At 45.6% G+C, this 24,302-nt stretch overlaps 2 protein-coding genes across 4 annotated transcripts in view; one reads left to right on the plus strand and one right to left on the minus strand.

Annotated features, from left to right (window-relative positions):
* gps2 (G protein pathway suppressor 2) overlaps positions 1–346 on the minus strand; it is a 43,590-nt gene extending 43,244 nt beyond the window's left edge. The window contains exon 1 of one of the 3 annotated variants that reach the window (XM_043686896.1): positions 322–346. The gene's annotated coding sequence lies outside the window, so the exon portion shown is untranslated. Of the gene's footprint in view, positions 1–86; positions 171–233; positions 272–321 lie in introns of those variants that run through there. The other 2 variants (XM_043686898.1, XM_043686897.1) reach the window with 2 other exon arrangements.
* Positions 347–591: 245 nt separating this feature from the next.
* The window catches only part of neurl4 (neuralized E3 ubiquitin protein ligase 4), a 136,327-nt gene continuing 112,616 nt past the window's right edge, over positions 592–24,302 (plus strand). Inside the window, exons 1-2 of the mRNA XM_043686888.1 lie at positions 592–817; positions 12,842–13,272. Of these exons, the coding sequence (XP_043542823.1) occupies positions 653–817; positions 12,842–13,272 (596 nt within the window). The 5' untranslated portion in view covers positions 592–652. The remainder of the gene's footprint in view (positions 818–12,841; positions 13,273–24,302) is intronic.

A 24,302-nucleotide genomic window follows, 5' to 3' on the forward strand; every position in this document is an offset into this window, starting at 1 on the left:
AACGATATCGTCCCCGTCCCCGTCCCCTTTTCCTCTCTCCCACCCACATCCCCTTCTCTCTATGTCCTTTATCTTCCCTTCCTCACCATTCCCTGTGTTCCAGGCCGTGGGCCTACCCCCTTCCACTCTGTCCCTGTCACCCTCTGTGTCTCCACCCTCCCTGACCCCGCCCACCGTTCCTCTCTCCCACCCACATCCCCTTCTCTCTATGTCCTTTATCTTCCCTTCCTCACCATTCCCTGTGTTCCAGGCCGTGGGCCTACCCCCTTCCACTCTGTCCCTGTCACCCTCTGTGTCTCCACCCTCCCTGACCCCGCCCACCGTCACATCCACCCCGCAGCCGTAAAGCGAAAGGCACCGCAACAGGCCGGCGGTAACCTGACGCGCGATGGTGTCGTAAAGCGGGGCGCGTCTGTTGTGGGTGGGGGAGGAGAGGGAGAAAGGGAAACCGCCCCGCAGCCGTAAAGTGGATCGAACAGCTGCCCCGCAGCCGTCGAGCAGATTGGTCTCGCGCCCCGACCTGCAGCCCGTGGGGGGGGAAGGCTGTCGCGAAGAGGCGGTTGTCGCGGAGCAGGAGCGGGCCTGAGGGGGAGGGGAAGGGAGCAGGGGGGTGGGGGTTAAGCCCCTCTCTCTCTCTCGTTCGGCGCTGGCAATGGCGGCCGAGTTCCACCTGAGGACCGGCAAACTGGTGGCGTTGCTGAACGGCAACCGCACGGCCAAGCGTAACAAGCCGACCGAGGAGTTCAATCACGGGCTGGCGATGAGCCGGGAGCCGCTGGGGGACGGGCAGCTCTTTCAGGTGCGGATCGACAGGAAGGTGAGTCCCTGGGGGTGGGAGAGACATATAACCCCCACCCGGGGGAGGGGGAGGGTGAACTCGACAAGAAACCCCGGTGATTGAGGCCTACACCAGGAGATGCAGGGGAAGGGGAGTCTCAGGGGACAAGGCAAGGGGGGGGGGTCGGGATTACCCCCCTCCTCTCTAAGATTGCGTTTTTAAATAATATTTAATAATTATTATGTGTTCCCCCCCCTCCCCACAATGCAAGGAGTGGGGCTTAAAAGATGGAGTTTGCCACCCCGCATCTGAGAGGAGCCTCAGCCCCAGACTGGCATCTGTCTGCCACAACATTACTGTTAAATAGCCTCTTCCACACTCCATCCAGTTTAAAATTCAACCCCCCCCCTCACCCCGTCACTTGGTAAAGATTCCTGTCCAGTATATCATTAGCTGCCATCTCAAAGCTATCATACCCACTCCCCCCACCGGCTCCGTAAGGCCAATGTGATGTACAACGCCAACTCCCAGCGAGAGCCCAGGTGCAAGAGGTGCCAGAGGATGGAGCGTAGGTAGAAGGTCCCAGAAGGGCTCAATGGGTTGGGCAGCGCTAACGTAGGGAAAGAAACCAAGATGATATTTTGGTTCGCTGGCTTGGTGCTAGAGCTTTGGTCAAGTTGAACTGCACCATCTGGTGCCAAGGGCTCTTGAGTGGTTCGCATGATGGGGTGCACCAGATGTCAGCCATTATAAACTCTCAAGACAAGTACAGCACAGGGTTAGGTACAGAGTAAAGGTCCCTCGACTCTGTCTCCATCAAACCCTCCCAGGACAGAGGCAGCTTGAGACTAGATAGAGAGTAATGCTGCTTATATGTTATGCCAATCCAACATTCCCAGGATAGGGACAGTACATGGTTAGATACAGAGTGAAGCTTTCTCTACTCTTTCAGACTGAAAGTAAACAGAAAGTAAAACTTGATCAACATTGGCCCTATCAAAATTCCTGGTAGTGAGGGTGGGAATGGGACCATAGATCAGATGAATGCATGCTGAGAAGCTGATGCAGGGGAGAAGGGTTCTCATTCTTGGATCATTGGAATCTCTTCTGGGGTAGCAGTGACCTGTACAAGAAGGACGGATGGCACCTGAATTGGAAGGGGACTAGTGTACTGGCAGGGAAATTTGCTGGAGCTGCTCGGGAGGATTTAAACTATTACATTAGGTGGGGGTGGCACACAGGGAGATAGTGAAGAAGGAGATCAATCTGAGACTGGTATAATTAAGAAAAGAAGCGAGTCAAACAGGCAGGGACAAAGCAGATAACGAGGTAGGACTGATAAATTAAACTGCATTTATTTCAGTGTAAGAGGCCTAACAGGGAAGGCAGATGAACTCAGGGCATGGTTAGGAACATGGGACTGGGATAGCATAGCAATTACAGAAAAGTGGTTCAGGGATGGGCAGGACTGGCAGCTTAATGTTTCAGGATACAAATGCTACAGGAAGGATAGAAAGGAAAGCAAGGGAGGAGGGGGAGTGGTGTTTTTGATAAGGGATAGCATTACAGCTGTGAGGGAGGATATTCCCAGAAATACATCCAGGGAAGTTATTTGGGTGGAACTGAGAAATAAGAAAGGGATGATCACCTTATTGGGATTGTATTATAGACCCTCTAATAGTCAGAGGGAAATTGAGAAACAAACTTGTAAGAAGATCTCAGCTATCTGTAAGAATAATAAGAATAATAATAGAATAGGTCGGGGATTTTAACTTTCCAAACTTAGACTGGGACTGCCATAGTGTTAAGGGTTTAGATGGAGAGGAATTTAAATGTGTACAAGAAAATTTTCTGATTCAGTATGTGGACGTACCTAATAGAGAAGGTGTAAAACTTGCCCTGCACTTGGTGAAAAAAGGCAGACAGGTGACTGAGGTGTCAGTGGGGGAGCACTTTGGGGCCAGGGACCATAATTCTATTAGTTTTAAAATAATGATGGAAAAAGATAGACCAGATCTAAAAGTTGGAAGTTCTAAATTAGAGAAAGGCCAATTTTGACGGTATTAGGCAAGAATTTCAAAAGCTGATTGGGGGCAAATGTTCACAGGTAAAGGGACGGCTGAAAAATGGGAAACCTTCAGAAATGAGATAATGAGAATCCAGAGAAAATATATTCAAGTTAGGGTGAAAGGAAAGGCTGGTAGGTATAGGGAATGCTGGATGATGAGAGAAATTGAGGGTTTGGTTAAGAAAAAGGAGGAAGCAAATGTCAGGTATAGACAGAGAAGATCGAATGAATCCTTAGAGTATAAAGGTAGCAGGAGTATACTGAAGAGGGCAATCAGGAGGACAAAAAAGGGAACATGAGATAGCTTTGGCAAATAGAGTTAAGGAGAATCCAAAGGGTTTTTACAAATACATTAAGGACAAAAGGGTAACTGGGGAGAGAACAGGGCCCCTCAAAGATTAGCATGGCAGCCTTTGTGTGGAGCTGCAGGAGATGGGGAGATACTAAACGAGTACTTTGCATCAGTGTTTACTGTGGAAAAGGACATGGAAGATATAGAAAGTAGGGAAATAGATGATGACGTCTTGAAAAATGTCCATATTACAGAGGAGGAAGTGCTTAATGTCTTGAAACACATAAAAATGGATAAATCCCCAGGACCTGATCAGGTGTACCCTAGAACTCTGTGGGAAGCTAGGGAAGTGATTGCTGGGCCTCTTGCTGAGCTATTTATATCATCGATAGTCACAGGTGAGGTGCCGGAAGACTGGAGATTTGCTAACATGGTGCCACTGTTTAAGAAAGGTGGTAAGGACAAACTAGGGAATTCTAGACCAGTGAGCCTGACATTGGTGGTGGGCAAGGTGTTGGAGGGAATTCTGAGGGACAGGATGTACATGTATTTGGAAAAGCAAGGACTGATTAGGGATAGTCAGCATGGCTTTGTGCGTGGGAAATCATGTCTCACAAACTTGGTTGAGTTTTAACAAAGAGGGTTGATGAGGGCAGAGCCCCATGGGAGACTGGTTAGCAAGGTTAGATCTCATGGAATACAGGAAGAACTAGCCATTTGGATACAGAAAGGTAGAAGACGGAGGGTGGTAGTGGAGGGTTGCTTTACAGACTGGGGGCTTGTGACCAGTGGAGTGTCATAAGGATCGGTGCTGGGTCCACTTCTTCTAGTCATTTATATAAATGATTTGGATGTGAGCATAATTTGCAGGTGACACCAAAATTGGAGGTGTAGTGGACAGCGAAGAAGATTACCCCAGATTACAACAGGTTCTTGATCAAATGCAGAAAGTAAGGTCTGCAGATGCTGGAGATCAGAGCTGGAAATGTGTTGCTGGAAAAGCGCAGCAGGTCAGGCAGCATCCAGGGAACAGGAGAATCGACGTTTCGGGCATAAGCCCTTCTTCAGGAATGAGGAAAGTTTGTCCAGCAGGCTAAGATAAAAGGTAGGGAGGAGGGACTTGGGAGAGGGGCGTCGGAAATGTGATAGGTAGAAAGAGGCCAAGGTGAGGGTGATGGGTCAGACTGGGGGGGGGGCGGAGAGGTCGGGAAGAAGATTGCAGGTTAGGAAGGCGGTGCTGAATTCGATGGATTTGACTGAGACAAGGTGGGAGGAGGGGAAATGAAATTTTCAGCTCTGATCTCCAGCATCTGCAGACCTCGCTGGACAAACTTTCCTCATTCCTGAAGAAGGGCTTATGCCCGAAACGTCGATTCTCCTGTTCCCTGGATGCTGCCTGACCTGCTGCGCTTTTCCAGCAACACATTTCCAGGTCTGATCTCCAGCATCTGCAGACCTTACTTTCTCCATTTGATCAAGAACCTGTTGTAATCTGGGGTAATCTTCTTCGCTGTCCACTACATCTCCAATTTTGGTGTCACCTGCAAACTATGCTCACATCCAAATCATTTATATAAATGACTAGAAGAAGTGGACCCAGCACCGATCCTTGTGACACTCCACTGGTCACAGGCCCCCAGTCTGGTCAGCATGGACGAGTTGGATGGAAGCGTCTGTTTCTGTGCTATACTCTGACTCTGTGGAATTTGTACACTCTCCTCATATCTGCTTGGCTTTCCTAGGGCTGCTCCAGTTTACTCCCATAAAAATGTGCAATTTATGTGGATTGGCCATGCTAAATTGCCCATAATGTCCAGTGATGTGAGGAAAGGTGGATTAACCATGGGAAATGCAGATTATGGCAATAGAGTGGTGTGGGTATGTCTGGGTGAGATGTTCTTCAGAGAGTCAGTGTGGACTTGTTGGGCTGAATGGCCTGCTTCCACGCTGTAGGGATTCTATGATAAACCAAAATCAGAGCATCCTCTACAGTTTTAAAACTGAAATTAAAACCCCCTCTACTCTTAAAGCTGAAAGGAATCTCGAAATAAAGTGACATCTGTATTAAACGCTCCGAGGATAGGAACAGCAGAGGTTTAAATATGGAGTAAAGCTATCTCCACTCTTTGAACTCCAAGTAATTGGGAAGTAAAGGTCCATCGACACAATCCCCATCAAACACTCCAGGACAAGGCCAGCAATGGGTTAAAAACAGATTAAACTCCCAACTTCTTAATCAAATATAAATTAACAGCGAACAGAAACTTGTAGAATGAAACAGAAACTTAGTAAATTAAAATAATATTATTGACTCGTAGAGTCATATAGCATGGAAACAGACCCTTTGGTCCAACTCGTCTGTGCTGACCAGACATTCCACTCTGGCCTATATCCCTTTAAACCTTCGCTATTCATATTCCTATCCAGATGACTTTTGAATGTTGTAATTGTACCAGCCCTCCTCCACTTCCTCTGACAGCTCATTCCATACACATACCACCGTTCTGTGTGAAAAAGTTGCCCCTCGGGTTCCTTTTATATCTTTCCCTTCTCACCTTAAACCTAAGCCCTCTAATTTTGGACACTCCTCCCTTTGGAAAAAAGTTTCGGCCAGTCACCCTCTCCATGCCCCCCATGATTTTATAAACCCCTATCAGGTCACCCTCAGCTGCTGACACTCCAGTGAAAAAAGCCCCAGTCCCTTCAGCCCCTCTCTATAACCCAAACCTTCCAGTAACAGCAGCATCCTTGTAGATCTTTTCTGAACCCTCTCAAGTTGAATAACATCCTTCCTGTAGGATGACTAGAATTGTGCGCAAAATTCTAGAAGTGGCGTCACGAATGTCCTATAAAGCTGCAACACGACATCCCAACTCCCATACTCAATTGTGCTGATGAAAGAAAGCAACACCTTCTTCACCACCCTGTCAACCTGTGTTGTCTGGGCTGATGATGCATCCCAACCCCTGCGCTGTTCATCATTTTTTAAAGACCTCTACTGCGCTGGTGAGCACTGCATGTTCCCTCTCCAGGGACACCTGCGTGTAAACATAACTCTGAAAGAGGGGCAGACAGTCAGGATTGTTAGAAACCTTGGCCAGACCCAGAAGAAGGCCCATCAACTAGTCAGCCTGCTCTGAATGCCCTTAAATCAGGAGCATAGGACTGAAGTCCAACCAATTCGAAGGAGCAGCCCCTTCAGAAACTGAACAGGGCTTGCAAACTGAAACATTCTACATTGACATGACGCACTCACACCTACTTGTCACAAAATCTACACGTGGCCTGGCACTCAGTGGATGTACTTAGTCTGTGATTGTGTGGGACTGCCACATGCAGCATTCTCCACCAAGCATCCCCAAAGGAATAGGGGACGACCCACAGGGGATCTTTGCCGCTCGAGGGCAAAATGGTGTCCAAGCGACAGGCAAAGGTGCAGAAGTGGAGAGCATGCAAAACAGCAGCCTGCACAGGATTTCCCAAAGACAGTTCAGATTGTGGGGCGCCACGTCATGGGGAAGGGTCTTTTGCATAGGAATTGTTGAGTTCTGGATGGGCAGCGCTCAGTTCATCCAGAAGCCCACCACACCTGAGCCACGAAGATCTTGCATGAGGCATGGAGGCCGAGCACCTTGTCCTTCAGGTGTCAGCCCGCAAAACGGATGTTGACCAACACCCCCTCGGTCAGCTGTGCGGGGTCATCCAGCCCCCTCCTCTGCCATCTAATACGTCCCTGACCCTGGTCAGCTAAGCATCCCTAGCCCTCCCCTCCTTGCAGCAGTAGAGAGCTCGCTGACAGAGGAACCTGTTCGTGAGCAGTGGCTCCTTTACAATAACTGCCACTCCTACAGGAGGAGCATTGCAATATGACCTGACCGTGTTCCAGACTGTGATCAAGCCCCAGTGGAAGCTAGGTAATTCCTGGAAGGACATCAGAGGGCGAGACTGTTCCGTGAACAGGAACCTCGCTTCGATGTTGAGGCCGCGCACCTGATAGAAGAAATATGTCATAAGGGGCCCCCCAGCGTGGAGGTGGGTTGATGTAAAGATATCACTGCAGAGCCTGAGGGTGGAAAGTTGTTATCTAGATGCGGAGGCACACTGGCGCCTGACTCCTGTCTTCAAGCAGTAGACTTGGGACTATAGCAGGAACTGCTGCAGCAGCACTGCCTTTTGTCCCAGAAAAACTCAACAAGCTTCTTCTGGAGGGTTTGACAAAGCCAGAGGTTAGGACCAATGTGAGCAGCTGGTACCATAGCATTGCAGCCAACAGCTGGTTTATGATCAGCACTCGCACCGTGTGAGACAACACTCCTGTCTCATGACCTCGGTGAGTGATCATCTTGGTTTCAAGTCATGCCAGTTTGCTCGCCAGGATTCCTCGTCAGGGCAAAGATGGCATCCCAAGTAGAGAAAGTGAGTGCTACTCTACGAGAAGCACTGGAGCTGCTCCTGCAGGGAGTCCATCTGCTGTAGATTGACTGGAAGTCCTGAACACTTTGAGGAGAAAGTGAGGTCTGCAGATGCTGGAGATCAGAGATGGAGATGTGTTGCTGGAAAAGCGCAGCTGGTCAGGCAGCATCTAGGGAACAGGAGAATCGACGTTTCGGGCATTAGCCTTTCTTCAGGAAGAAGGGCTAATGCCCGAAACGTCGATTCTCCTGTTCCCTAGATGCTGCCTGACCTGCTGCACTTTTCCAGCAACACATCTCCGTCCTGAACACTTTGTCCAGTTGATCCTTATGGAGGACCCCACAGAATAAACCTTCTGGCACTTGTGCATCTTCTGAGAGTCAGTCCCGTCCATAAACCTGAATATGTCATTGGTGTATATCGAAAGGACCACCCCGCCTCCACACAGAGTTAGAGATGACAATCACATTGTAAAGAAGCACAGTTAAAGAGAATGCAATTGGCCGGACAGGGGCGACACTGGTACACTCCCCTCCCAAAACATAGGGGTGCCGTCAGGGACCCATTAACCTTCATTAGACACTCCACAGCAGTGTACAGAGGTTGGATCTGGGTGACTAAAACCAAAGGCTGACAGAGGCCTGAGGAAACACTCATGACCCACTCTGTCAAATGCCTTTTCATGATCAAAAAAGAGAAAGGCACTCGACAGACCAGCCCTCTGGGAATGATGGGTCATGTCCGGGCCAGGTTGATGTTGTTGTCAATGCTCCAGCCTGGGACTGATGTGATCGAGTTGGGTTTTGTGGTCCAGCATGATACCAAAGTGAGACAAAAGCGCTCTGCGAAGATTTTGTCATCCGTGCTAAGGAGGGAGACCTGACCCCGTTCTTTAATAAATTGATATTCCCAATTTTGGGCAACAGAGTACTGATGGCCCTGTGCCAAGAGGGGCATCGTCATAGCAGTCGAGGGAACTGGCTCTAGGCCGCAGTCAGTAAGCACCAACAACAGACTCGGCTCGAAGCTCCAGGTTCCACCACCAGCAGGGTAAAGCTAGCTCTGAAACAAAGACTTTGCTTTTGATGTTTCAAGAGTTTAACAGACAGAAATTACATCTCGACCCCCCCCCTCCCAAAACTGGAAGATGTTCTTTTGGCTTTAGTACAAAGAGGTTGAGAGAGGTTAAACAGCATGTCACTAAATTATTATTGATATCCGACATCATTTCACCGAAGTCCAAGAGAATGTTGGTAGTGTATTTGCCTGTGAGGTGAACAAACCACTTTGACAGTACCGTACCCAAAGGTTATCCAGTGATAGACCTGTCCCCATCAATACCGTACCCAAAGGTTAACCAGTGACTGACCTTTCCCCACTAGTACTGTACCTCAGTGTTATCCAGTGACCGACCTATTCCCACCAGTACTGTACCCCAGTGTTATCCAGTGACCAACCTTTCCCCACCAGTACTGTACCCCAGTGTTACAAAGTGGCAGACTTGTCCCCACCAGCACTGTACCCGAGGGTTATCCAGTCACAGATCTGTCCCCACCAGCACTGTACCCTAGGGTTATCCAGTCACAGATCTGTCCCCACCAGCACTGTATCCGAGGGTTATCCAGTCACAGATCTGTCCCCACCAGCACTGTACCTGAGGGTTATCCAGTGACAAACCTGTCACCACCAGTATGGTACAGTGATGAACATTAATCCAGTGTATTACTGTCACCACTAACCTCTTAATGTTCCATTTTCACTTTTCCCTGAAGAAAACAAATAGTCCTTCCTCCATCCCTTCAAAGTCAGTATCTTAAATTTTCAAATACCTGAAGTTACTATGGTGAGATTATAGCCATGTGCACAGCCCCGGCATGTTCCCTTCTTGAAGGAAACTCCTGAACCAGTTGAGATTTTAATCATCTTTGTTATTTCACTTTCAATTTGTTCATTATCTATATGGTGATATGTGCTTGCTGCTTCTTAGGATGTACTTGGGTGCGAGAGCCACTTCTCTGCCTCCTTGTCAGTGCAATTCCTCTGCAACCACTCTGCCTGAGAGTGACAAACCTAGCAGACGCACCCTAAACTATACCTCTCCAGGCTTTTTATTGGTGTCTTTTTAGTGTTCCTTGCTCTTTGAAAGTATGGCTGGAGAAACAAGACAACAAAGCCAAGGAGGTAGTAAAACTGAAGAAGAGCAGGACCAAAATTTGCTTATGGGGATGTGTGTGTGGCTGGCTTGGCTCGCATTTATTGCTCATCCTTCATTGTCCTGAAGAATGTGGGAGTGAGCCACCGCCTTGAACCACTGCAATCCATGTGTTGTTTGGACACTGTTATAGGCCTGACTAAAACCACTCAAAATATATTCAGAGGATAGTCAAGACCGAAACGTTTTCTTATTTTGAAGGTAAACGGAAGGTGTTGCATTCCAGATGCAATTCGACTGGTCAAACTAGCAGATTTGAAGCAAATCAGAATAATAGATTATTGACTACTGCCAGTGAACTGTTCCAATATATTAACATCCCATAAACACACCTTTGGCAAAAGACAAGTTCAGAAAAATAGATTATCTCTCAGACAGTTCTCCAGTCCAGGCGAGAAAACTCCGAGAGAATGAAAAGCAGGGAACGAGTTCCAAGCCGTACTTCAAGACCCAGCAGCAGTGAAAACCTGCTAAAAACCTAAAACTAAACATCATCCTGGCTCTGTGGGAGCTTCACCCCACCAACTCTCACTGTTTCTGTTGCTCCAAGTTCTTAACAAGAACCCAAGGCGCCTCAAGCTGTTTGCTTTAAGGGTTTTCAAAAAACAACTCAGTGCCTCTGCCTTAAAACCTCTATTCCAAAAAAACTAAGACAAAACATACCTCTTACAGCCACTGTATCATCACAGCACCTACAGTGCTGTTAGGAAAAACATTCCAGGACTTTGACCCCGCAACAGGGATGGGAAGTGTGTCAGATTTGAGCTTCCACTGCTCTCTGGGGTCACGCAAATCTCAGTGATTCACCAGGCTTTAAGTAAAGAAGTTCCTCCTCCTCTCTCCTAAATACTGATGTTTTCAGTTTAGAATTGTGTCTGATTTTAAGGTTCTGCAGCAAAAGGAATTAATTCCTCAGCATCTAACCTCTTGCAGTTGCTGTTATGTCACACTGGAATAATGTGCTGGCAATTAAATCCTGCTTTATACTAAATTATCGCAAAAGTTAAAAACATTTTTAAGAGTATACACAATTCTCCAATGATCTGTTTTTCAGGCCCAGATATTCCTGACACTCCATATCAAATAACCCAGTGATTCCAGCTAAACTCATGGATATAGAACGGCCACACCACTGACAAATATCAGTGGGTGCCTGACCATTGGGGAGCTACCTGATTCAAATGGAAAATTATGTGATAAAACATGAAAATGTCCACTATGACTGGAACAAAAAAAAATGTTATTTAAATCGAGAAAGTTTACAGAACAGAGGGATTTGGGAGTCTAAAAAAATTCATTCACGGGATGCAGGCATTGCTGGTTAGGCCAGCTTTTGTTCCCATCCCAAATTGCCATGAAGGCAGTTGAGAGTCAACCACGTTTCTGTGGGTCTGCACTCATGTAGGCCAGGCCAGGTAAGGATGGCAGATTTCTCCCTGAAAGGACATTGGTGAGCCAGATGGGTTTTTCCAACAATTGACATTGGATTTGTGGTCATCGTTAGATTTTTAGTTTTGGATTTTAATTGAATTCAAATTCTACCATCCGTCGTAGCAGGATTCGAACCTGGGTCCCCATTACCTAGGTCGCTGGATTGAACATCTGGTGATAATACTGCTCAGCCATCGCCTTCCAAAACATGAGCACGCATTACAGCAAATGACTAGGAAAGTAAATAAAGTTGCTGTTTATGACAGGGGAATATAGTATAAAAGTAATGAAGTTTTGCTTCAGTTGAGACCACATCTGAAGTACTGGGTACAGTTCATTCTCATTCTGTAAGAAAGGATATGAAAGAAGCAGTTGCAGAAATTCATTTGACTGATTCTTGGGACAAGAGGGTTACCTTGTGGGGAAATAGAGCTGTACAGCCCCTTTGTTCCAACTCATCCATGCTGCCCAGATATCCTAAATAAATCTAGTTAGAAATCACACAACACCAGCTTATAGTCCAACAGGTTGTCGACCACCTGATGAAGGAGCAGCTAGTGTTTCCAGATAAACCTGTTGGACTATAACCTGGTTTTGTGTGATTTTTAACTTTGTACGCCCCAGTCCAAAACGGGCACCTCCAAATCTTCATTAAATTTAGTCCCATTTGCTAGCATTTGGTCCATTTCCCTCCAAACCCTTCCTACTCGTGTACCCATCCTGTATTCAACAAGAATTGATATTTATTACAATTAAACAGACGAGCAAACAATTAAAAATCATTGACATAACTCGACTAAATAAAACTTGAGTTCCATTATTTACTCTCCCAAAAGCATGTGAGGAGACAGAAAAAAATAAAATGAGTGTCATGGATAGAGGGAAGACAGGCAATGTAATTCAGTCAGTGATCTCTGTTCATTGGGTCAGCTGAGTTGGTTCATGTGCGCATCAGAATGCTGCTTCTTGGTGTTCTGTCTCTGGCTGCTTTCCCTAGCTGTAGGAGGTACAGGTTGGTTAGTGCATATGTATAAAAGATCTTTGACTTACTTATTAGGTTACAGCAATTGTTGAATAAATAATAACCCACAATAATAAATAATAAGAAATAATAATTTTAAGTATTCAAGTTGGTTTTTCTACCAAAACAGTCGTGGTACCTGAGGTGGTGGAGGTTTGATGACTTCCTGGTTGGCCCCTGAAGCTGTTCAGCTCCCTGATAATGAATTATGTTGTTGTTGACAGGCAGGAGACATTTGTCATCAATAGCTGATCAGCAGTCCACAGGCAAATCAGCTACTTGTAGTCAACTGATCCTCCATTTGGACACGGCCCCTCTCTCCAGCTAATCTGCAAACTGCAGTTCAATTACTGCTTGAACAAGGAACTGTGTAAAACTGCACTGACTCGTAGAGTCTGGTCACCTGCTTTCAAAACTGTAGTAATCCAGCAGCAATCCTTGATGTGTAAAAGGGTTGTTTTCTCTTTGCAACCCACAATCAAAAATACACAGAAGTGAAAAGACATGGTTTTTACATCACGTGTAAGAGATAATGCTCGACTTACCAGTGACCCAAACATCTTCAAAATTGAGTGATAAAATTAGCTTCAATGTTTCTAATGGCTTCTTCTGCCTCTGCTGTGCAGGTGAACTCCTGGAGTGGCTCGATTGAAATTGGAGTGACTGCCTTGGATCCCAGTACGTTGGATTTCCCCAGCAGTGCCACTGGGCTGAAGGGTGGCTCCTGGATCATTTCGGGCTGCTCGGTGCTGCGGGATGGGCGATCAGTACTGGAGGAGTACGGCCAAGACCTGGACCAGCTGAGTGAGGGTGACAAAGTGGGCATTCAGCGGACTGCGGGGGGTGAGCTGCACCTGTGGGTGAATGGACGAGACTGTGGGGTGGCAGCCTCAGGGCTGCCCCCACGGGTTTGGGGCGTGGTTGACCTGTACGGCAAGTGCACTCAAGTGACCGTGTTGGGCTGTGACACCATCCCTCGAAGGGAAGAAACACGCAGAGCCACCGCTGCCACTACCACCACTGAGGAAGGTAATAGAGCATTGTCTTTGCATCACTTGTAAAACGGGTCCACTCGTTTACCTCCCTGCTCTCTGTGGGAGCTTGCTGTTGACAAGTTGCAATCAACCTGTTTCGACACAGCATCTAGTCTGCTGTAAAGCACTGTGCGAGGATATGGATTTCTGAAAGGGCTGTATTAACTTTGAAAATTAAATTGCTCATAATAGTTTACTGGTAAATTAGATTCCAAAACCCGACAGGAATGTGCTGCACTTCTGCTAAATGTAGGAGAGCAATTCGCACTGTACGCACGGTACTTCCAGCAGAGAGGTGGACCATTCTGAACATGAGCATCCCCACCCACCTTCATCTTGTCTTACCTGCATATCCTCCTATTCCTTTCTCCCTCATATCAGCTTCCCCCTTCAAACAATGCTATCCCTGCCCATTCCTTGTGGGAGCGAGTTCCAGAATGTCCCATTTTCTGAGTGAAGACCTCTCTGTTGAACTCACATTGGGGTTTCTTCGGAATGTCTAAGCTTGACGATCCTGAGTTCCTACTCTTTTCCGAAACATATTTTCTACATTTACCCTATCAAACTCTCCCCATCATTTTAAATACCTTAATCAGGTCATCCCTCAGCCTTCTGAAAAGAGCCTAGTCTGTTCGGGTTCTCATGATTGGTAAAACCTCTAAGCTCTGACAATTTATTGCTGCCTTGATGTCCTTTATGTATTTTGGAGATCAGATATATTTATGGTGTTCAGAGTGTGGTTTAATTTGAGAGGTGAGAACATTAGGTTTCGGGTTTGGAAGGGTGGCTTGGGGGTGTTCACTCTCAATTGGGGTGGAATGAGTTAAACGATGGGGACAACTTGCACAGACATAATTTACATTTACTTAAATAGAGTGGTGGGGCAGGCTGATTGAATTCATTTTGGATAAATGATCAAGGAAATTATGTCCTCTATTGGGGAAAAAGAATCATAGCATGAGACTACAATCTTGAAATTTAGAACCAGGCTTTTCAATTCCCAACATACAGAAGAGTACAAACCTGCCAAACGTTAAAGGCTGGAGCTCAATTGATGTTTTCTCCAGGTCAGTAGATTCTGTTGTTAGTTAGGATCATCATGGGGTTTGAATGAAGGCAGATAATTGAAGTTGGAATTAAGATCATGTGTGATCTAATTGAATTGCAGAACAGGTTCGCAGTGTTGAATGGCCTCATATTCCTTTATGTTTTATGTCTACTTCCATTCTTTTTGGGGATAAAAATGCTTTACCGAGCTCCTAGGATTCCCTAATCCACTTTTACAAATTATTTCTTTCTAATGAATCAACAGCAACTCAGAATTGTAGAATGGCTGCAGCTCAGGAGGAGGCCATTGAGCCTATCATTGTATCCCAACTGGAGCAACTCACCTAGAGCCAGTGCCCCACAGCAGACCAATTTTTTTTTTTCTCTTCAGTCTAATTTAGACTATTTGCTGTTTAAACTTGACCTTACTTCCACTACACCTTTGGACAGTACATGCCCAACTCTAACCACTCACTCCAAGAGAAAGTTTCTTCCTGTGTCTCTGTTGCTCCTTTTATCAATCACCCTCTAGTTCCTGATCCCCTGGCCGTGAGAACAGTTCCTTTTTGTTGCATTCATCCAGACTCCTCATGATTTTGTACACGTCCATCAAATTTTATTTAAACACTCTGTTCAAGACAAACAGGGGTTCAGCTTCTTCAATCTGTCCACATAACTGAAGTTCTGCATTCAAATCCTTCCTCATGCGGTGCCCAGAATTGGATGCAGTATTCCAGTTGAAGCTGAACCAACATTTTACACTGATTTACACTGCAAACACTATTCTTAGGTGACACAAAGGCCACATGTATGCAAAGAGGCTCCCATTGTCATTCTGAAGTGAAGGAAACCAATAATCAGTCTCGAAGGTGATGCTACCAGAATGTTGTGTGATCCAGGACTCGGTAACCTGAGTGATATCCTGCATAGTGTGGGTAATGGAGTCAGACTGCAAGGCTTTTGAAGGGTAACTGCAGAAGTGAAATAGGCAGAAGTGGCCACTGCAGATGCTGGAGATCAGAGTCAAGATTAGAGTGGTGCTGGAAAAGCACAGCAGTTCAGGCAGCATCCGAAGAGCAGGAAAAGCGACGTTTCGGGGCAAAAGCCCTTCATCAGGCGTCATTCCTGATGAAGGGCATTTGCCCGAAACATCTCTTTTCCTGCTCCTCGGATGCTGCCTGGCCTGCTGTACTTTTCCAGCATCACTCTAATCTTGACTCTGCAGAAGTGAGACGTCTACTGTAATGACACAGTGGCCTTCCATAGGTAGCCTTGACCTTAGGAGGACACTCAGGGGTCCGCCTGAGAGAACATGCCCTGCAGTGGCTGCAGCTCATGAGCATCTCCCAGGTCTAGGAAAGGCCCCTCCCCATCAGAGTGGTGGGTGGAGAAGGCAGAGCAACAGGGTGAGTGCAGCGAAGGAGTCGTATCCATGTTTGCTTTATATGTTGCAGTCCACATCATATGACCGCATATGCGCTTACATAGAGATCATTTTCATGTTATGGGCCATCATCTCGACTGATTTTTCATAGCAACCTTACCTTTATAACCGGTGCTCCAGATTCTTGTCGCATTCTCTGTCTTTGCTTCTCTGATTTGTTTTTTCAGTACATCTCTGAACCTTCCACATTGAGTCTGATTCTCAGTTCTATTCTCCACCTGACATCAGTTATATACATCATTTTTCTTCATCTTACGCTGTTTCTTGACCTTTCGTTAACCAGGGAATCAACGCCACCTTTAACAATCAAATAGATTCCAAAGTGATTCGCACGTACCTGGATTAATACGTGGGACTATGATGAAGTGGTCATTATAGAGATTTCATTGAGGAAGGGATAAGATAGAATGTCTCAAGGCGAATGTCACATCTGCACTCCGAGAGAACACATGGAGAGCTCGTACATTAAGGCAATATGGATGCAGCTCAAAAATAGGAAGGACACAATCATTCTGTCATACTATAGGGGCCCCAACAGCTACCAAGACATTGAGGAACAAATATGTAGGCAGATTGTGAAAAGTTGCAATAACAACAGGGTTGTCATTAGTGGGTGACTTTAACTTCCCCGATGTTGACTGGGATTCCTTTAAGGTTAGACAGGGCAACCGGGGCATCCTAACAAAGAGGGTTTCTTGATATGGTACATGGATAGTTCAACCAGAGGAGGGGCTATTCTGGATCTTGTGTTGGTGAATGTGTGGACATGTGACTGACCTTTCAATGGGACAGCATTTTGGAAACAGTGATCTCAACCCCTTGCATGTTATGATAGCTCTGAATAAGGATAAGTCAGGACCTTGTGGGAATGTAATAAATTGAGGGCAAATTATGTCAGTATTAGGCAAGATGAAAAGTTAAGTGGGAGCCACTATTTTCAGGCAAGTCCACATTTACTATGTTGGTGTTTTTAACCTACTGATGAGAGTTTAGGGCCAGCATGTTCCAATAAGAAGCAGGGACAAGGATGGCAAGGTAATGGACCCTCTGATAACAAGGGATGTTTAGGTTAGATTACTTACAGCGTGGAAACAGGCCCTTCGGCCCAACAAGTCCACACCGACAATCCAAATAGCAACCCACCCAGACCCATTCCCCTACATTTACCCCTTCACCTAACACTATGGGCAATTTAGCATGGCCAGTTCACCTAACCTGCACATTTTTGGACTGTGGGAGGAAACCGGAGCACCCGGAGGAAACCCACTCAGACACGGGGAGAATTTGCAAACTCCACGAAGTTGCCTGAGGCGGGAATTGAACCTGGGTCTCGGGCGCTGTGAGGCAGCAGTGCTAACCACTATGTCACTGTGCCGCCCCAATTATTGTGAATTTAGTCAAAAGGGAAAAAGCATATGTACAGTTTAGGAAGCTCAGATCAGACAGGGCCCTCGAAGAATGTAAAGAAAGCAGAAAAGAACTCTAGCAGGACATCAGGAGAGCAATAAGAGACCATGAAATGACCTTGGCAAGTATGGTTAAAGAGAATCACAAGGCATTCTATACACACATTAAAAACAATTGGATTACTAGAGAGAAGGTAGGACCACTCAGTGATAAAGGAGGGAACTTGTGCTTGGAGGCAGAGGATGTGGGCAAGATCCTAAATGAGTAATTTGCGTTGGTATCCATCCAGGAGAAGGACATGGAGCATAGTGAGATTAGTGTGGAGCATGCTAATATGCTCGGGCGCTTTGAGGTCAAGGAAGAAGAGCATTAAGGTGGGTAAGCCCCCAGGGCCTAATGATATCTGCCCCAGGTTATTGAGAGAGGCAAGAGAAATTTCTGGGGCTTTGACCAAAATCTTTGTATCCTCACTCTCCACCAGAGAGGTCCCAGATGACTAGAGAATAGTGAATGTTTTTCCTCTGTTCAAGAAGGGAAATAGGGATAATCGAGGAATCCTTAGACTGGTGAGTCTCACATTGATCATTGGGAAGCTATTGGAGAGAATTCTTAGCAATAGGATTTATGCAGACTAAGAAAAGCATGGCCTAATTAGAGAAAGTCAGCTTGGCTTTGTATGCACCATGTCAAGTGTAATACTTGATTGAAATTTTCGAGGAAGTGACTACGTTGATCGATGAGGTTAGAGCAGTGGAAATTGCCTCTATGAATTATAGTAAGGCTTTTGTCAAGGTCCCTCATGGTAGTCATATCCAGAAGATTAAGGTGCATGGGATGCACCATGACTTGAGGAGAAAGTGAGGTCTGCAGATGCTGGAGATCAGAGCTGAAAATGTGTTGCTGGAAAAGCGCAGCAGGTCAGGCAGCATCCAGGGAACAGGAGAATCGACGTTTCGGGCATAAGCCCTTCTTCAGGAAGAAGGGCTTATGCCCGAAACGTCGATTCTCCTGTTCCCTGGATGCTGCCTGACCTGCGCTTTTCCAGCAACACATTTTCAGCATGCACCATGACTTGATTGCTTGGATTTAGAATTGGCTTGCCCGTGGAAGCCTGGGTAATGGAAGAGTGGATCTTCAGCCAGAAAAACATAGCCAGTGGTGTTCAGCAGAGATCTGCACTGGGACTCTGCTGTTTGCGATTTATATGAATGACTTGGATGAAAGCATCGATGGGCGGGTTAGTAAGTTTGCAGATGACAAAGATTGGTAGAGTTGTGGATAGTATAGAAGGTTGTCAAAGGATACTGCAGGATATAGATCAGCTGCAGACATGGGTAAAGAAATGGCAAATGAAGTTTAATCCGAGCAAATGTGAGATATTGCATTTTGGGAGATCAAATGGTAAGGAAAAGTATATAGTAGATGGGCGGCACGGTGGCACAGTGGTTAGCACTGCTGCCTCACAGCGCCAGAGACCCGGGTTCAATTCCCACCTCAGGCGACTCTCTGTGTGGAGTTTGCACGTTCTCCCCGTGTCTGCGTGGGTTTCCTCTGGGTGTTCCGGTTTCCTCCCACAGTCCAAAAATGTGCAGGTTAGGTGAATTGGCCAAGTTAAATTGCCCGTAGTGTTAGGTGAAGGGGTAAATGTAGGGGAATGGGTCTGGGTGGGTTGCGCTTTGGCGGGTCGGTGTGGACTTGTTGGGCCGAAGGGCCTGTTTCCACACTGTAAGTAATCTTAATGGCAGGACCCTGAACAGCATTGATGCCAAGAGGGATCTTCAGGTTCAAGTCCATAGCTCCCTGAAGGTGACCGCTCAAGTAAGTAGGGTGGTAAAGAAGGCATGTGGTGTGCTTGCCTTTATTGGTCAGGACAATGAGTACAAGAGTCAGGATATCATGCTGCAGCTTTATGAGACTTTAGGCCGCGTTTAAAATATTGCGCTCAATTCTGGTCGCCATATTACTGGAAGGATGTGGAGGCTTTGAAAAAGGTGCAGTAAAGGTCTATATGGGTGTTGTCTGGATTAGAGGGTAAGAGCTATTACGAGAGGCTAGAAAAACCAGGGTTGTTTTCTCTGGAGTGGCAGAGGCTGAGGGGAGACTTGATAGAAGACTATAAAATTGAGATGCGTAGATGTGGAGGAGATGTGAGGGCAAGTTATTTTACAAAGAGTGGTAGGTGTTTGAAAGCCGCTGCCAGTGGTGGTGGTAGAGGCAAATACGATAGGGGCGTTTAAGAGGCTTTTAAGTAAGTACATGAATATGATGGGAACGGAGGGATATGGACCAAGGGCAGGCAGGAAAGCTTAGTGTAATTTGGCATTGTGTTTGGCACAACATCGTGGGTCAAAGGGCCTATTCCTCTCCTGTACTGTTGATGACTTCCAGTGAGACAAACTTTGGAGGAAAAGTGCATCCTTTAAAAATTACAGAATGTTGTAGGCATAGGAAGGAGAGATAATAAAGTTGCTCAACCATAGGGATCACTTTTTTTTTAAATTAGAGGTATCAGACCCTGAGAATCAGTGCAGGTCAGTGGATGATGGGACGGTGGATGAACCGCACTTGTGTGACTTGGCCTGCAGAGGTCAGTGATGTGGTGTTGGCCAGGAGGAGGCACGTGTGCCATGAGCCACAAAACTATATTCAACCGCAGCCCTGCAAACTCATGCATACCACCGTTTTACCAGTACCATCAAACCTGGTTCATTGAGGAGTTCAAGCCAAGCACACAGCACCAGTTGCTTCAGAGAATAAGGCTTCAACCTGAAGTTACAACACAAGACAACTTGTGTGTGTAAAATGGAATGCAATACATAGAACCTAAACAGGTCTTTGACTCTCCTTGAAACAACTTCTTTGCATCTACCCTGCCAAGTTCCGTCAGGTTCTTGGATATTTCAATAAGGTTGCTTCTCGTTCTTCCAGACTCCAGTGGGTACAGGCCAACCTTCTGAACTTCTCATAAGACAATCCTTCCCACCCGAATCAACCTAGTGAACCTGCTCCGGACTGCCTCCAATGCCAGTACAGGGAACCTCGATTATCCGAACAAGATGGGCGGGCACTTTTTTTGGTTTGGATAACTGATTATTCGGTTAATCGATTCGATGCCTTTCCTCTGGGCCTCTGAGTTTTCTATTAAGTCTGCTCCCCGTTCAGGAGACTAGCAGCAGCACAGCGCGCACGAGCCCTCACCAGCCCCCCCCCCCCCCCCACCCCTGTCCCAAACACCGCACCCACCTACCCCGGCTGCCCCCCCAAACTCCATCCGCCACGCCCCTCTCTGGGGTAGCCGGACTGGGCACCAACAATAAGGCTGCTGCTGTTGCTGCTGCCTTTTGGGACATGAGTCTCTAAATAGCAGACATACACACAACTTTTTACTGTAACTTTTTGACAGATTCCACCTCTGCCCTGTAGAGGTCCATGTTAGAGAGATTATCTGAGGAAGGGGGTTTAGGGTACACCCCTGTGTAGAACTCCAGGGAAAGTGTGGGGAGAGAGAGAGAGAGAGGTGGGAGGTCAGTCATTTAGAGGCAGTGTCTGTGCTCCCATCGGTCCAGGACTGTTCTCGGCAGCACTTTTAATCACTGTAAACAAAAGACACGATCAGTGTTGGGCACACGTCTTTGATGTAATGTTCCTGTTGGGACATCGAGATCTCCTTTGGATAATCAGATTTTTGGATAATTGGTATTCGGATAATCGAGGTTCCTCTGTATATCTTTCCTTGGGTAAGGGAAAGCAGTGTTAGCAGTGTTCCAGGTGTGATCTAAGTAGTGCCTTGTGTAGTATTATCAAGACTTCCCAGTTTCCATATTCCGCCACCATTGAAGTAATGGCCACATTCTATTTGTCTTCCATATTATTATGGAGCAGCCCAGACCACCTCAAAACATTTCAAGAAGGTAGCCCAGACCCTAAACTTTACTAGTTGTTTTAAGCAGGTGTACAGTGGATATTCCAGGAGTGATGCAGCTGGCCCAACCTCTCAGTATTACACAAAACAGAATTTATTTATAGACTACTGAATGAAACAGAACCAGATTTAGAATAACTTAATCGATCTGAAAAGCCAGTTGACTATGTCGCAACTTAATGATGCTGTTCCAAATATTTGCAACATCCCAATGAACACCAGTTATGACATGGAGGTAAACCCATCTGTTAATTAAACCAAACACACAGAAAAGGTCGCCTCGCCTCATGATCTGTTAAAATGTGAGTGACAGAGAACTCCCAAATTCTGCTATTTAAAGAAAGTAACATCAATTTATTTTTTAGCTCTAAAAGTGAACATTAAACAACAACGATTCACAATTCTAAGCCCCCTTTCTCTTAACTGCTGACTATCTGCCTCCAACTTAAAACAATATGCTGTTCCAATAAGGCACTTATTACAATTACATCAACTTAATTTCAAAACCACGCAGTTGCTGTCGTCTTCTGTGTGTTCAGTCTTGCAGCTGATGATCTCCCTGGGTCGTTGTCTGTTTTTTGCTGTGAGTATGTTTCACATGAAAAGACACCTTTGATAGAGAGTGTTTCCTAATTTCTTGGAGAGCAAGATGTTATATGGGTAATTCACTCTCTCTCTATAGCAGTTGCTGTCTAACCAATTTTCAAACTGTCTGCAGTTTTATGCCCCCAACATCGGATCATCTCTTGGTCCGATGTTGGCAAAACAATGAATTCAAATTTGATTGAGTTTTAGCATCCTGGGAATAATTTAAACTTATTGGTTAAATTTGAATTGTTGTCAAAACAGCAACCAAACCTCATGTATCCATTTCGCAGCCAAATGTTACATATTTTCAAATTTCCAGTACACTCTGGGGCTGCCATCTAGCCATATGCACAGGTGCTTGTGAGCTCTCAGTTCAGAACAGCATTCTCTTTCTCTTAAAGGTACAATAGACACCTTCAACCTCATACACACTCCTTTGGCAAAAAAAGGTAAAATCAAACACAGGTTCTTACTGGAGAGATGTCAGAGAGAGAGAGAGAGAGAGAAAGGATCAGCATGGAACTGTTCCTTTGACCAGCAGCCTCAAGTACTGACTGCTTGCTAAAACCAAACCAAACCAAAACCCTAAATTGGGAGAATTAGCCCCTCCCCTTGATTGCACAAGTGTTTTAAAAGAAAGACTTAAAAGCATTCTCAAGTAGATATTTCCAGACATATCGAAACCTCTGCCTTTATGACCCCTCTGGTTAAAAAAACAAGGGCAACCTAATCTTGTTAAAGGAGCAGCATTATCCCAATATTACACTATAAATTTACCAATATTTCCTAATTACTTGTTCTATTACAATTACTATTATATGCTCCTAGAGCAAGTGGACCTTAAACCTGGGCCTCCTGGCCCAGAGATAGGGGCACAACCACTGTGTTACAAGAGGCCATTGCTGTTGAACTGGTCTGCTTACTTCCACCACTTTTCCTTTGTCTGTCTTCCTTGTTGTCTCTTCAGAGAATTCTAATAAATTTGTATGGCATGATTTCCCCTTCATCAAGACATGCTAACTGTGCTTGATTTTGTTATGTGTTTCTGAATGCTCTTCTTTATAGACCGAAACATTTTTCCAATAACAAATCTTAAGCTAGCTGGCTTATAGTTACCTGTTTTATTTTGGTCTCCCTCCTTTTAAAATAAGGATGTTACATTGGCGATGTTCTAGCACTTTGCTAGAACCTCAGGATACTTGGAAGATTATGACCGAGGCATCCATTATCTCTGCGGCTACCTTTTCTTTTTAAAGATTCATCCCATTAAGTCCAGGGGGCGTGTCGGTCTTTCACCCCACTAGTTTCCCTTATACTTTTTCTCATTTAATGTTTTTTTTTATTTATTTCCTTTTTGTCCTTTGATTATTTATTATTTTTGGAATGCTGTTAATAACTTCTACCATGAGGACTGATGCTAAGTATTTGTTCCTCTCCTTTGCCATTTCATGTTTCCCCATTATTATTGCTCCAGTCTCATTCTCTAAAGGGCCTGCAATCACTTTGGTGTGCCTCTCTTTTTTTTTTCTTATGTAGTAAAGGGATCTCTTGCAGTCTGTTTTGATCTCTCTTGCAAGTTTATCCTCAATGTTTATTCTTTTCCCTCTTCAATACTTATATACTTATAAAATTCTAGCACTTCCTCCCTAACAACATGGTGGTGTCCCTACACCCCAAGGACTGCCAATGATCAAGAAGGCAGCATACCACCATCTTTTGAAGGGCGATTAGAATTGGGTAATAAATGCACGCCTCGCCACCAATGTCCATGTTGCTTGAATAAGTAAAGAACCAGAGCCCAATGGAATCCATAGTACAGTCTAAAATGTCTTATGACATGAGTGAAAGTTTCACCAATGGTTTGGATGGGATAGAACCAGTGATAAAATGCAGGAGGACATTCAACCCACGGTGTCTGGGATAATTATTTGCAAGTATTTTACAGTTAGTCCCACAGCACTGCTCCTTCCCAGTTGCCCTACTTTTATGGATTTTATTCCAAATCTGCTTTCTAAGCATTCCTTTCAAATCTGCTGCCAGCCTTCCTGATCACAACAACTTGCTGTGGCCAAGAGAAAACTGTTGTTATGGCCCATGCCCAAGCCCCATGACTCCTGATGTGGCCATAAACGTTAATGATTTAATCAAAGTTCATAAATCCAGTTTACGTTTCTAATGGAATCGAGTTAGCAGCAATTATTGATCAGTTTTCTGTACTTAACAGCAATTCCTATTCATTCCAAATAATTGAATAATAACCACAGACAAAACAAAACTGTAAATTTACCAACATACACCTCTAACAGGTGGCTGGCTTTGGTACTTGTTGTTACTGCACACCGAGAGGTAGATTGCTTCTTCCAATCTGCGAACCTTTTTCCTGTATTGTTCACACATACTAGCTGTTCAGTTGCCCTGTTGATTCCCTCTGGCATCCATAACCAGTCACAATTGTACAAACCAATCAGCTGCCATTGCTGGCTGAATCTCCCTCTGTTCACACTCTGGTGCTCTGCACTGAATTTCCCTCTGTTCACAGCCTGGTGCCCTGCACTGAATCTCCCTCTGTTCGCACCTGGTGCCCTGCACTGAATCTCCCTCTGTTCACACCCTGGTGCCCTGCACTGAATCTCCCTCTGTTCACA

The sequence above is a fragment of the Chiloscyllium plagiosum genome, unplaced genomic scaffold (assembly GCF_004010195.1).
Source record: "Chiloscyllium plagiosum isolate BGI_BamShark_2017 unplaced genomic scaffold, ASM401019v2 scaf_52, whole genome shotgun sequence".
Taxonomy (NCBI): domain Eukaryota; kingdom Metazoa; phylum Chordata; class Chondrichthyes; order Orectolobiformes; family Hemiscylliidae; genus Chiloscyllium; species Chiloscyllium plagiosum.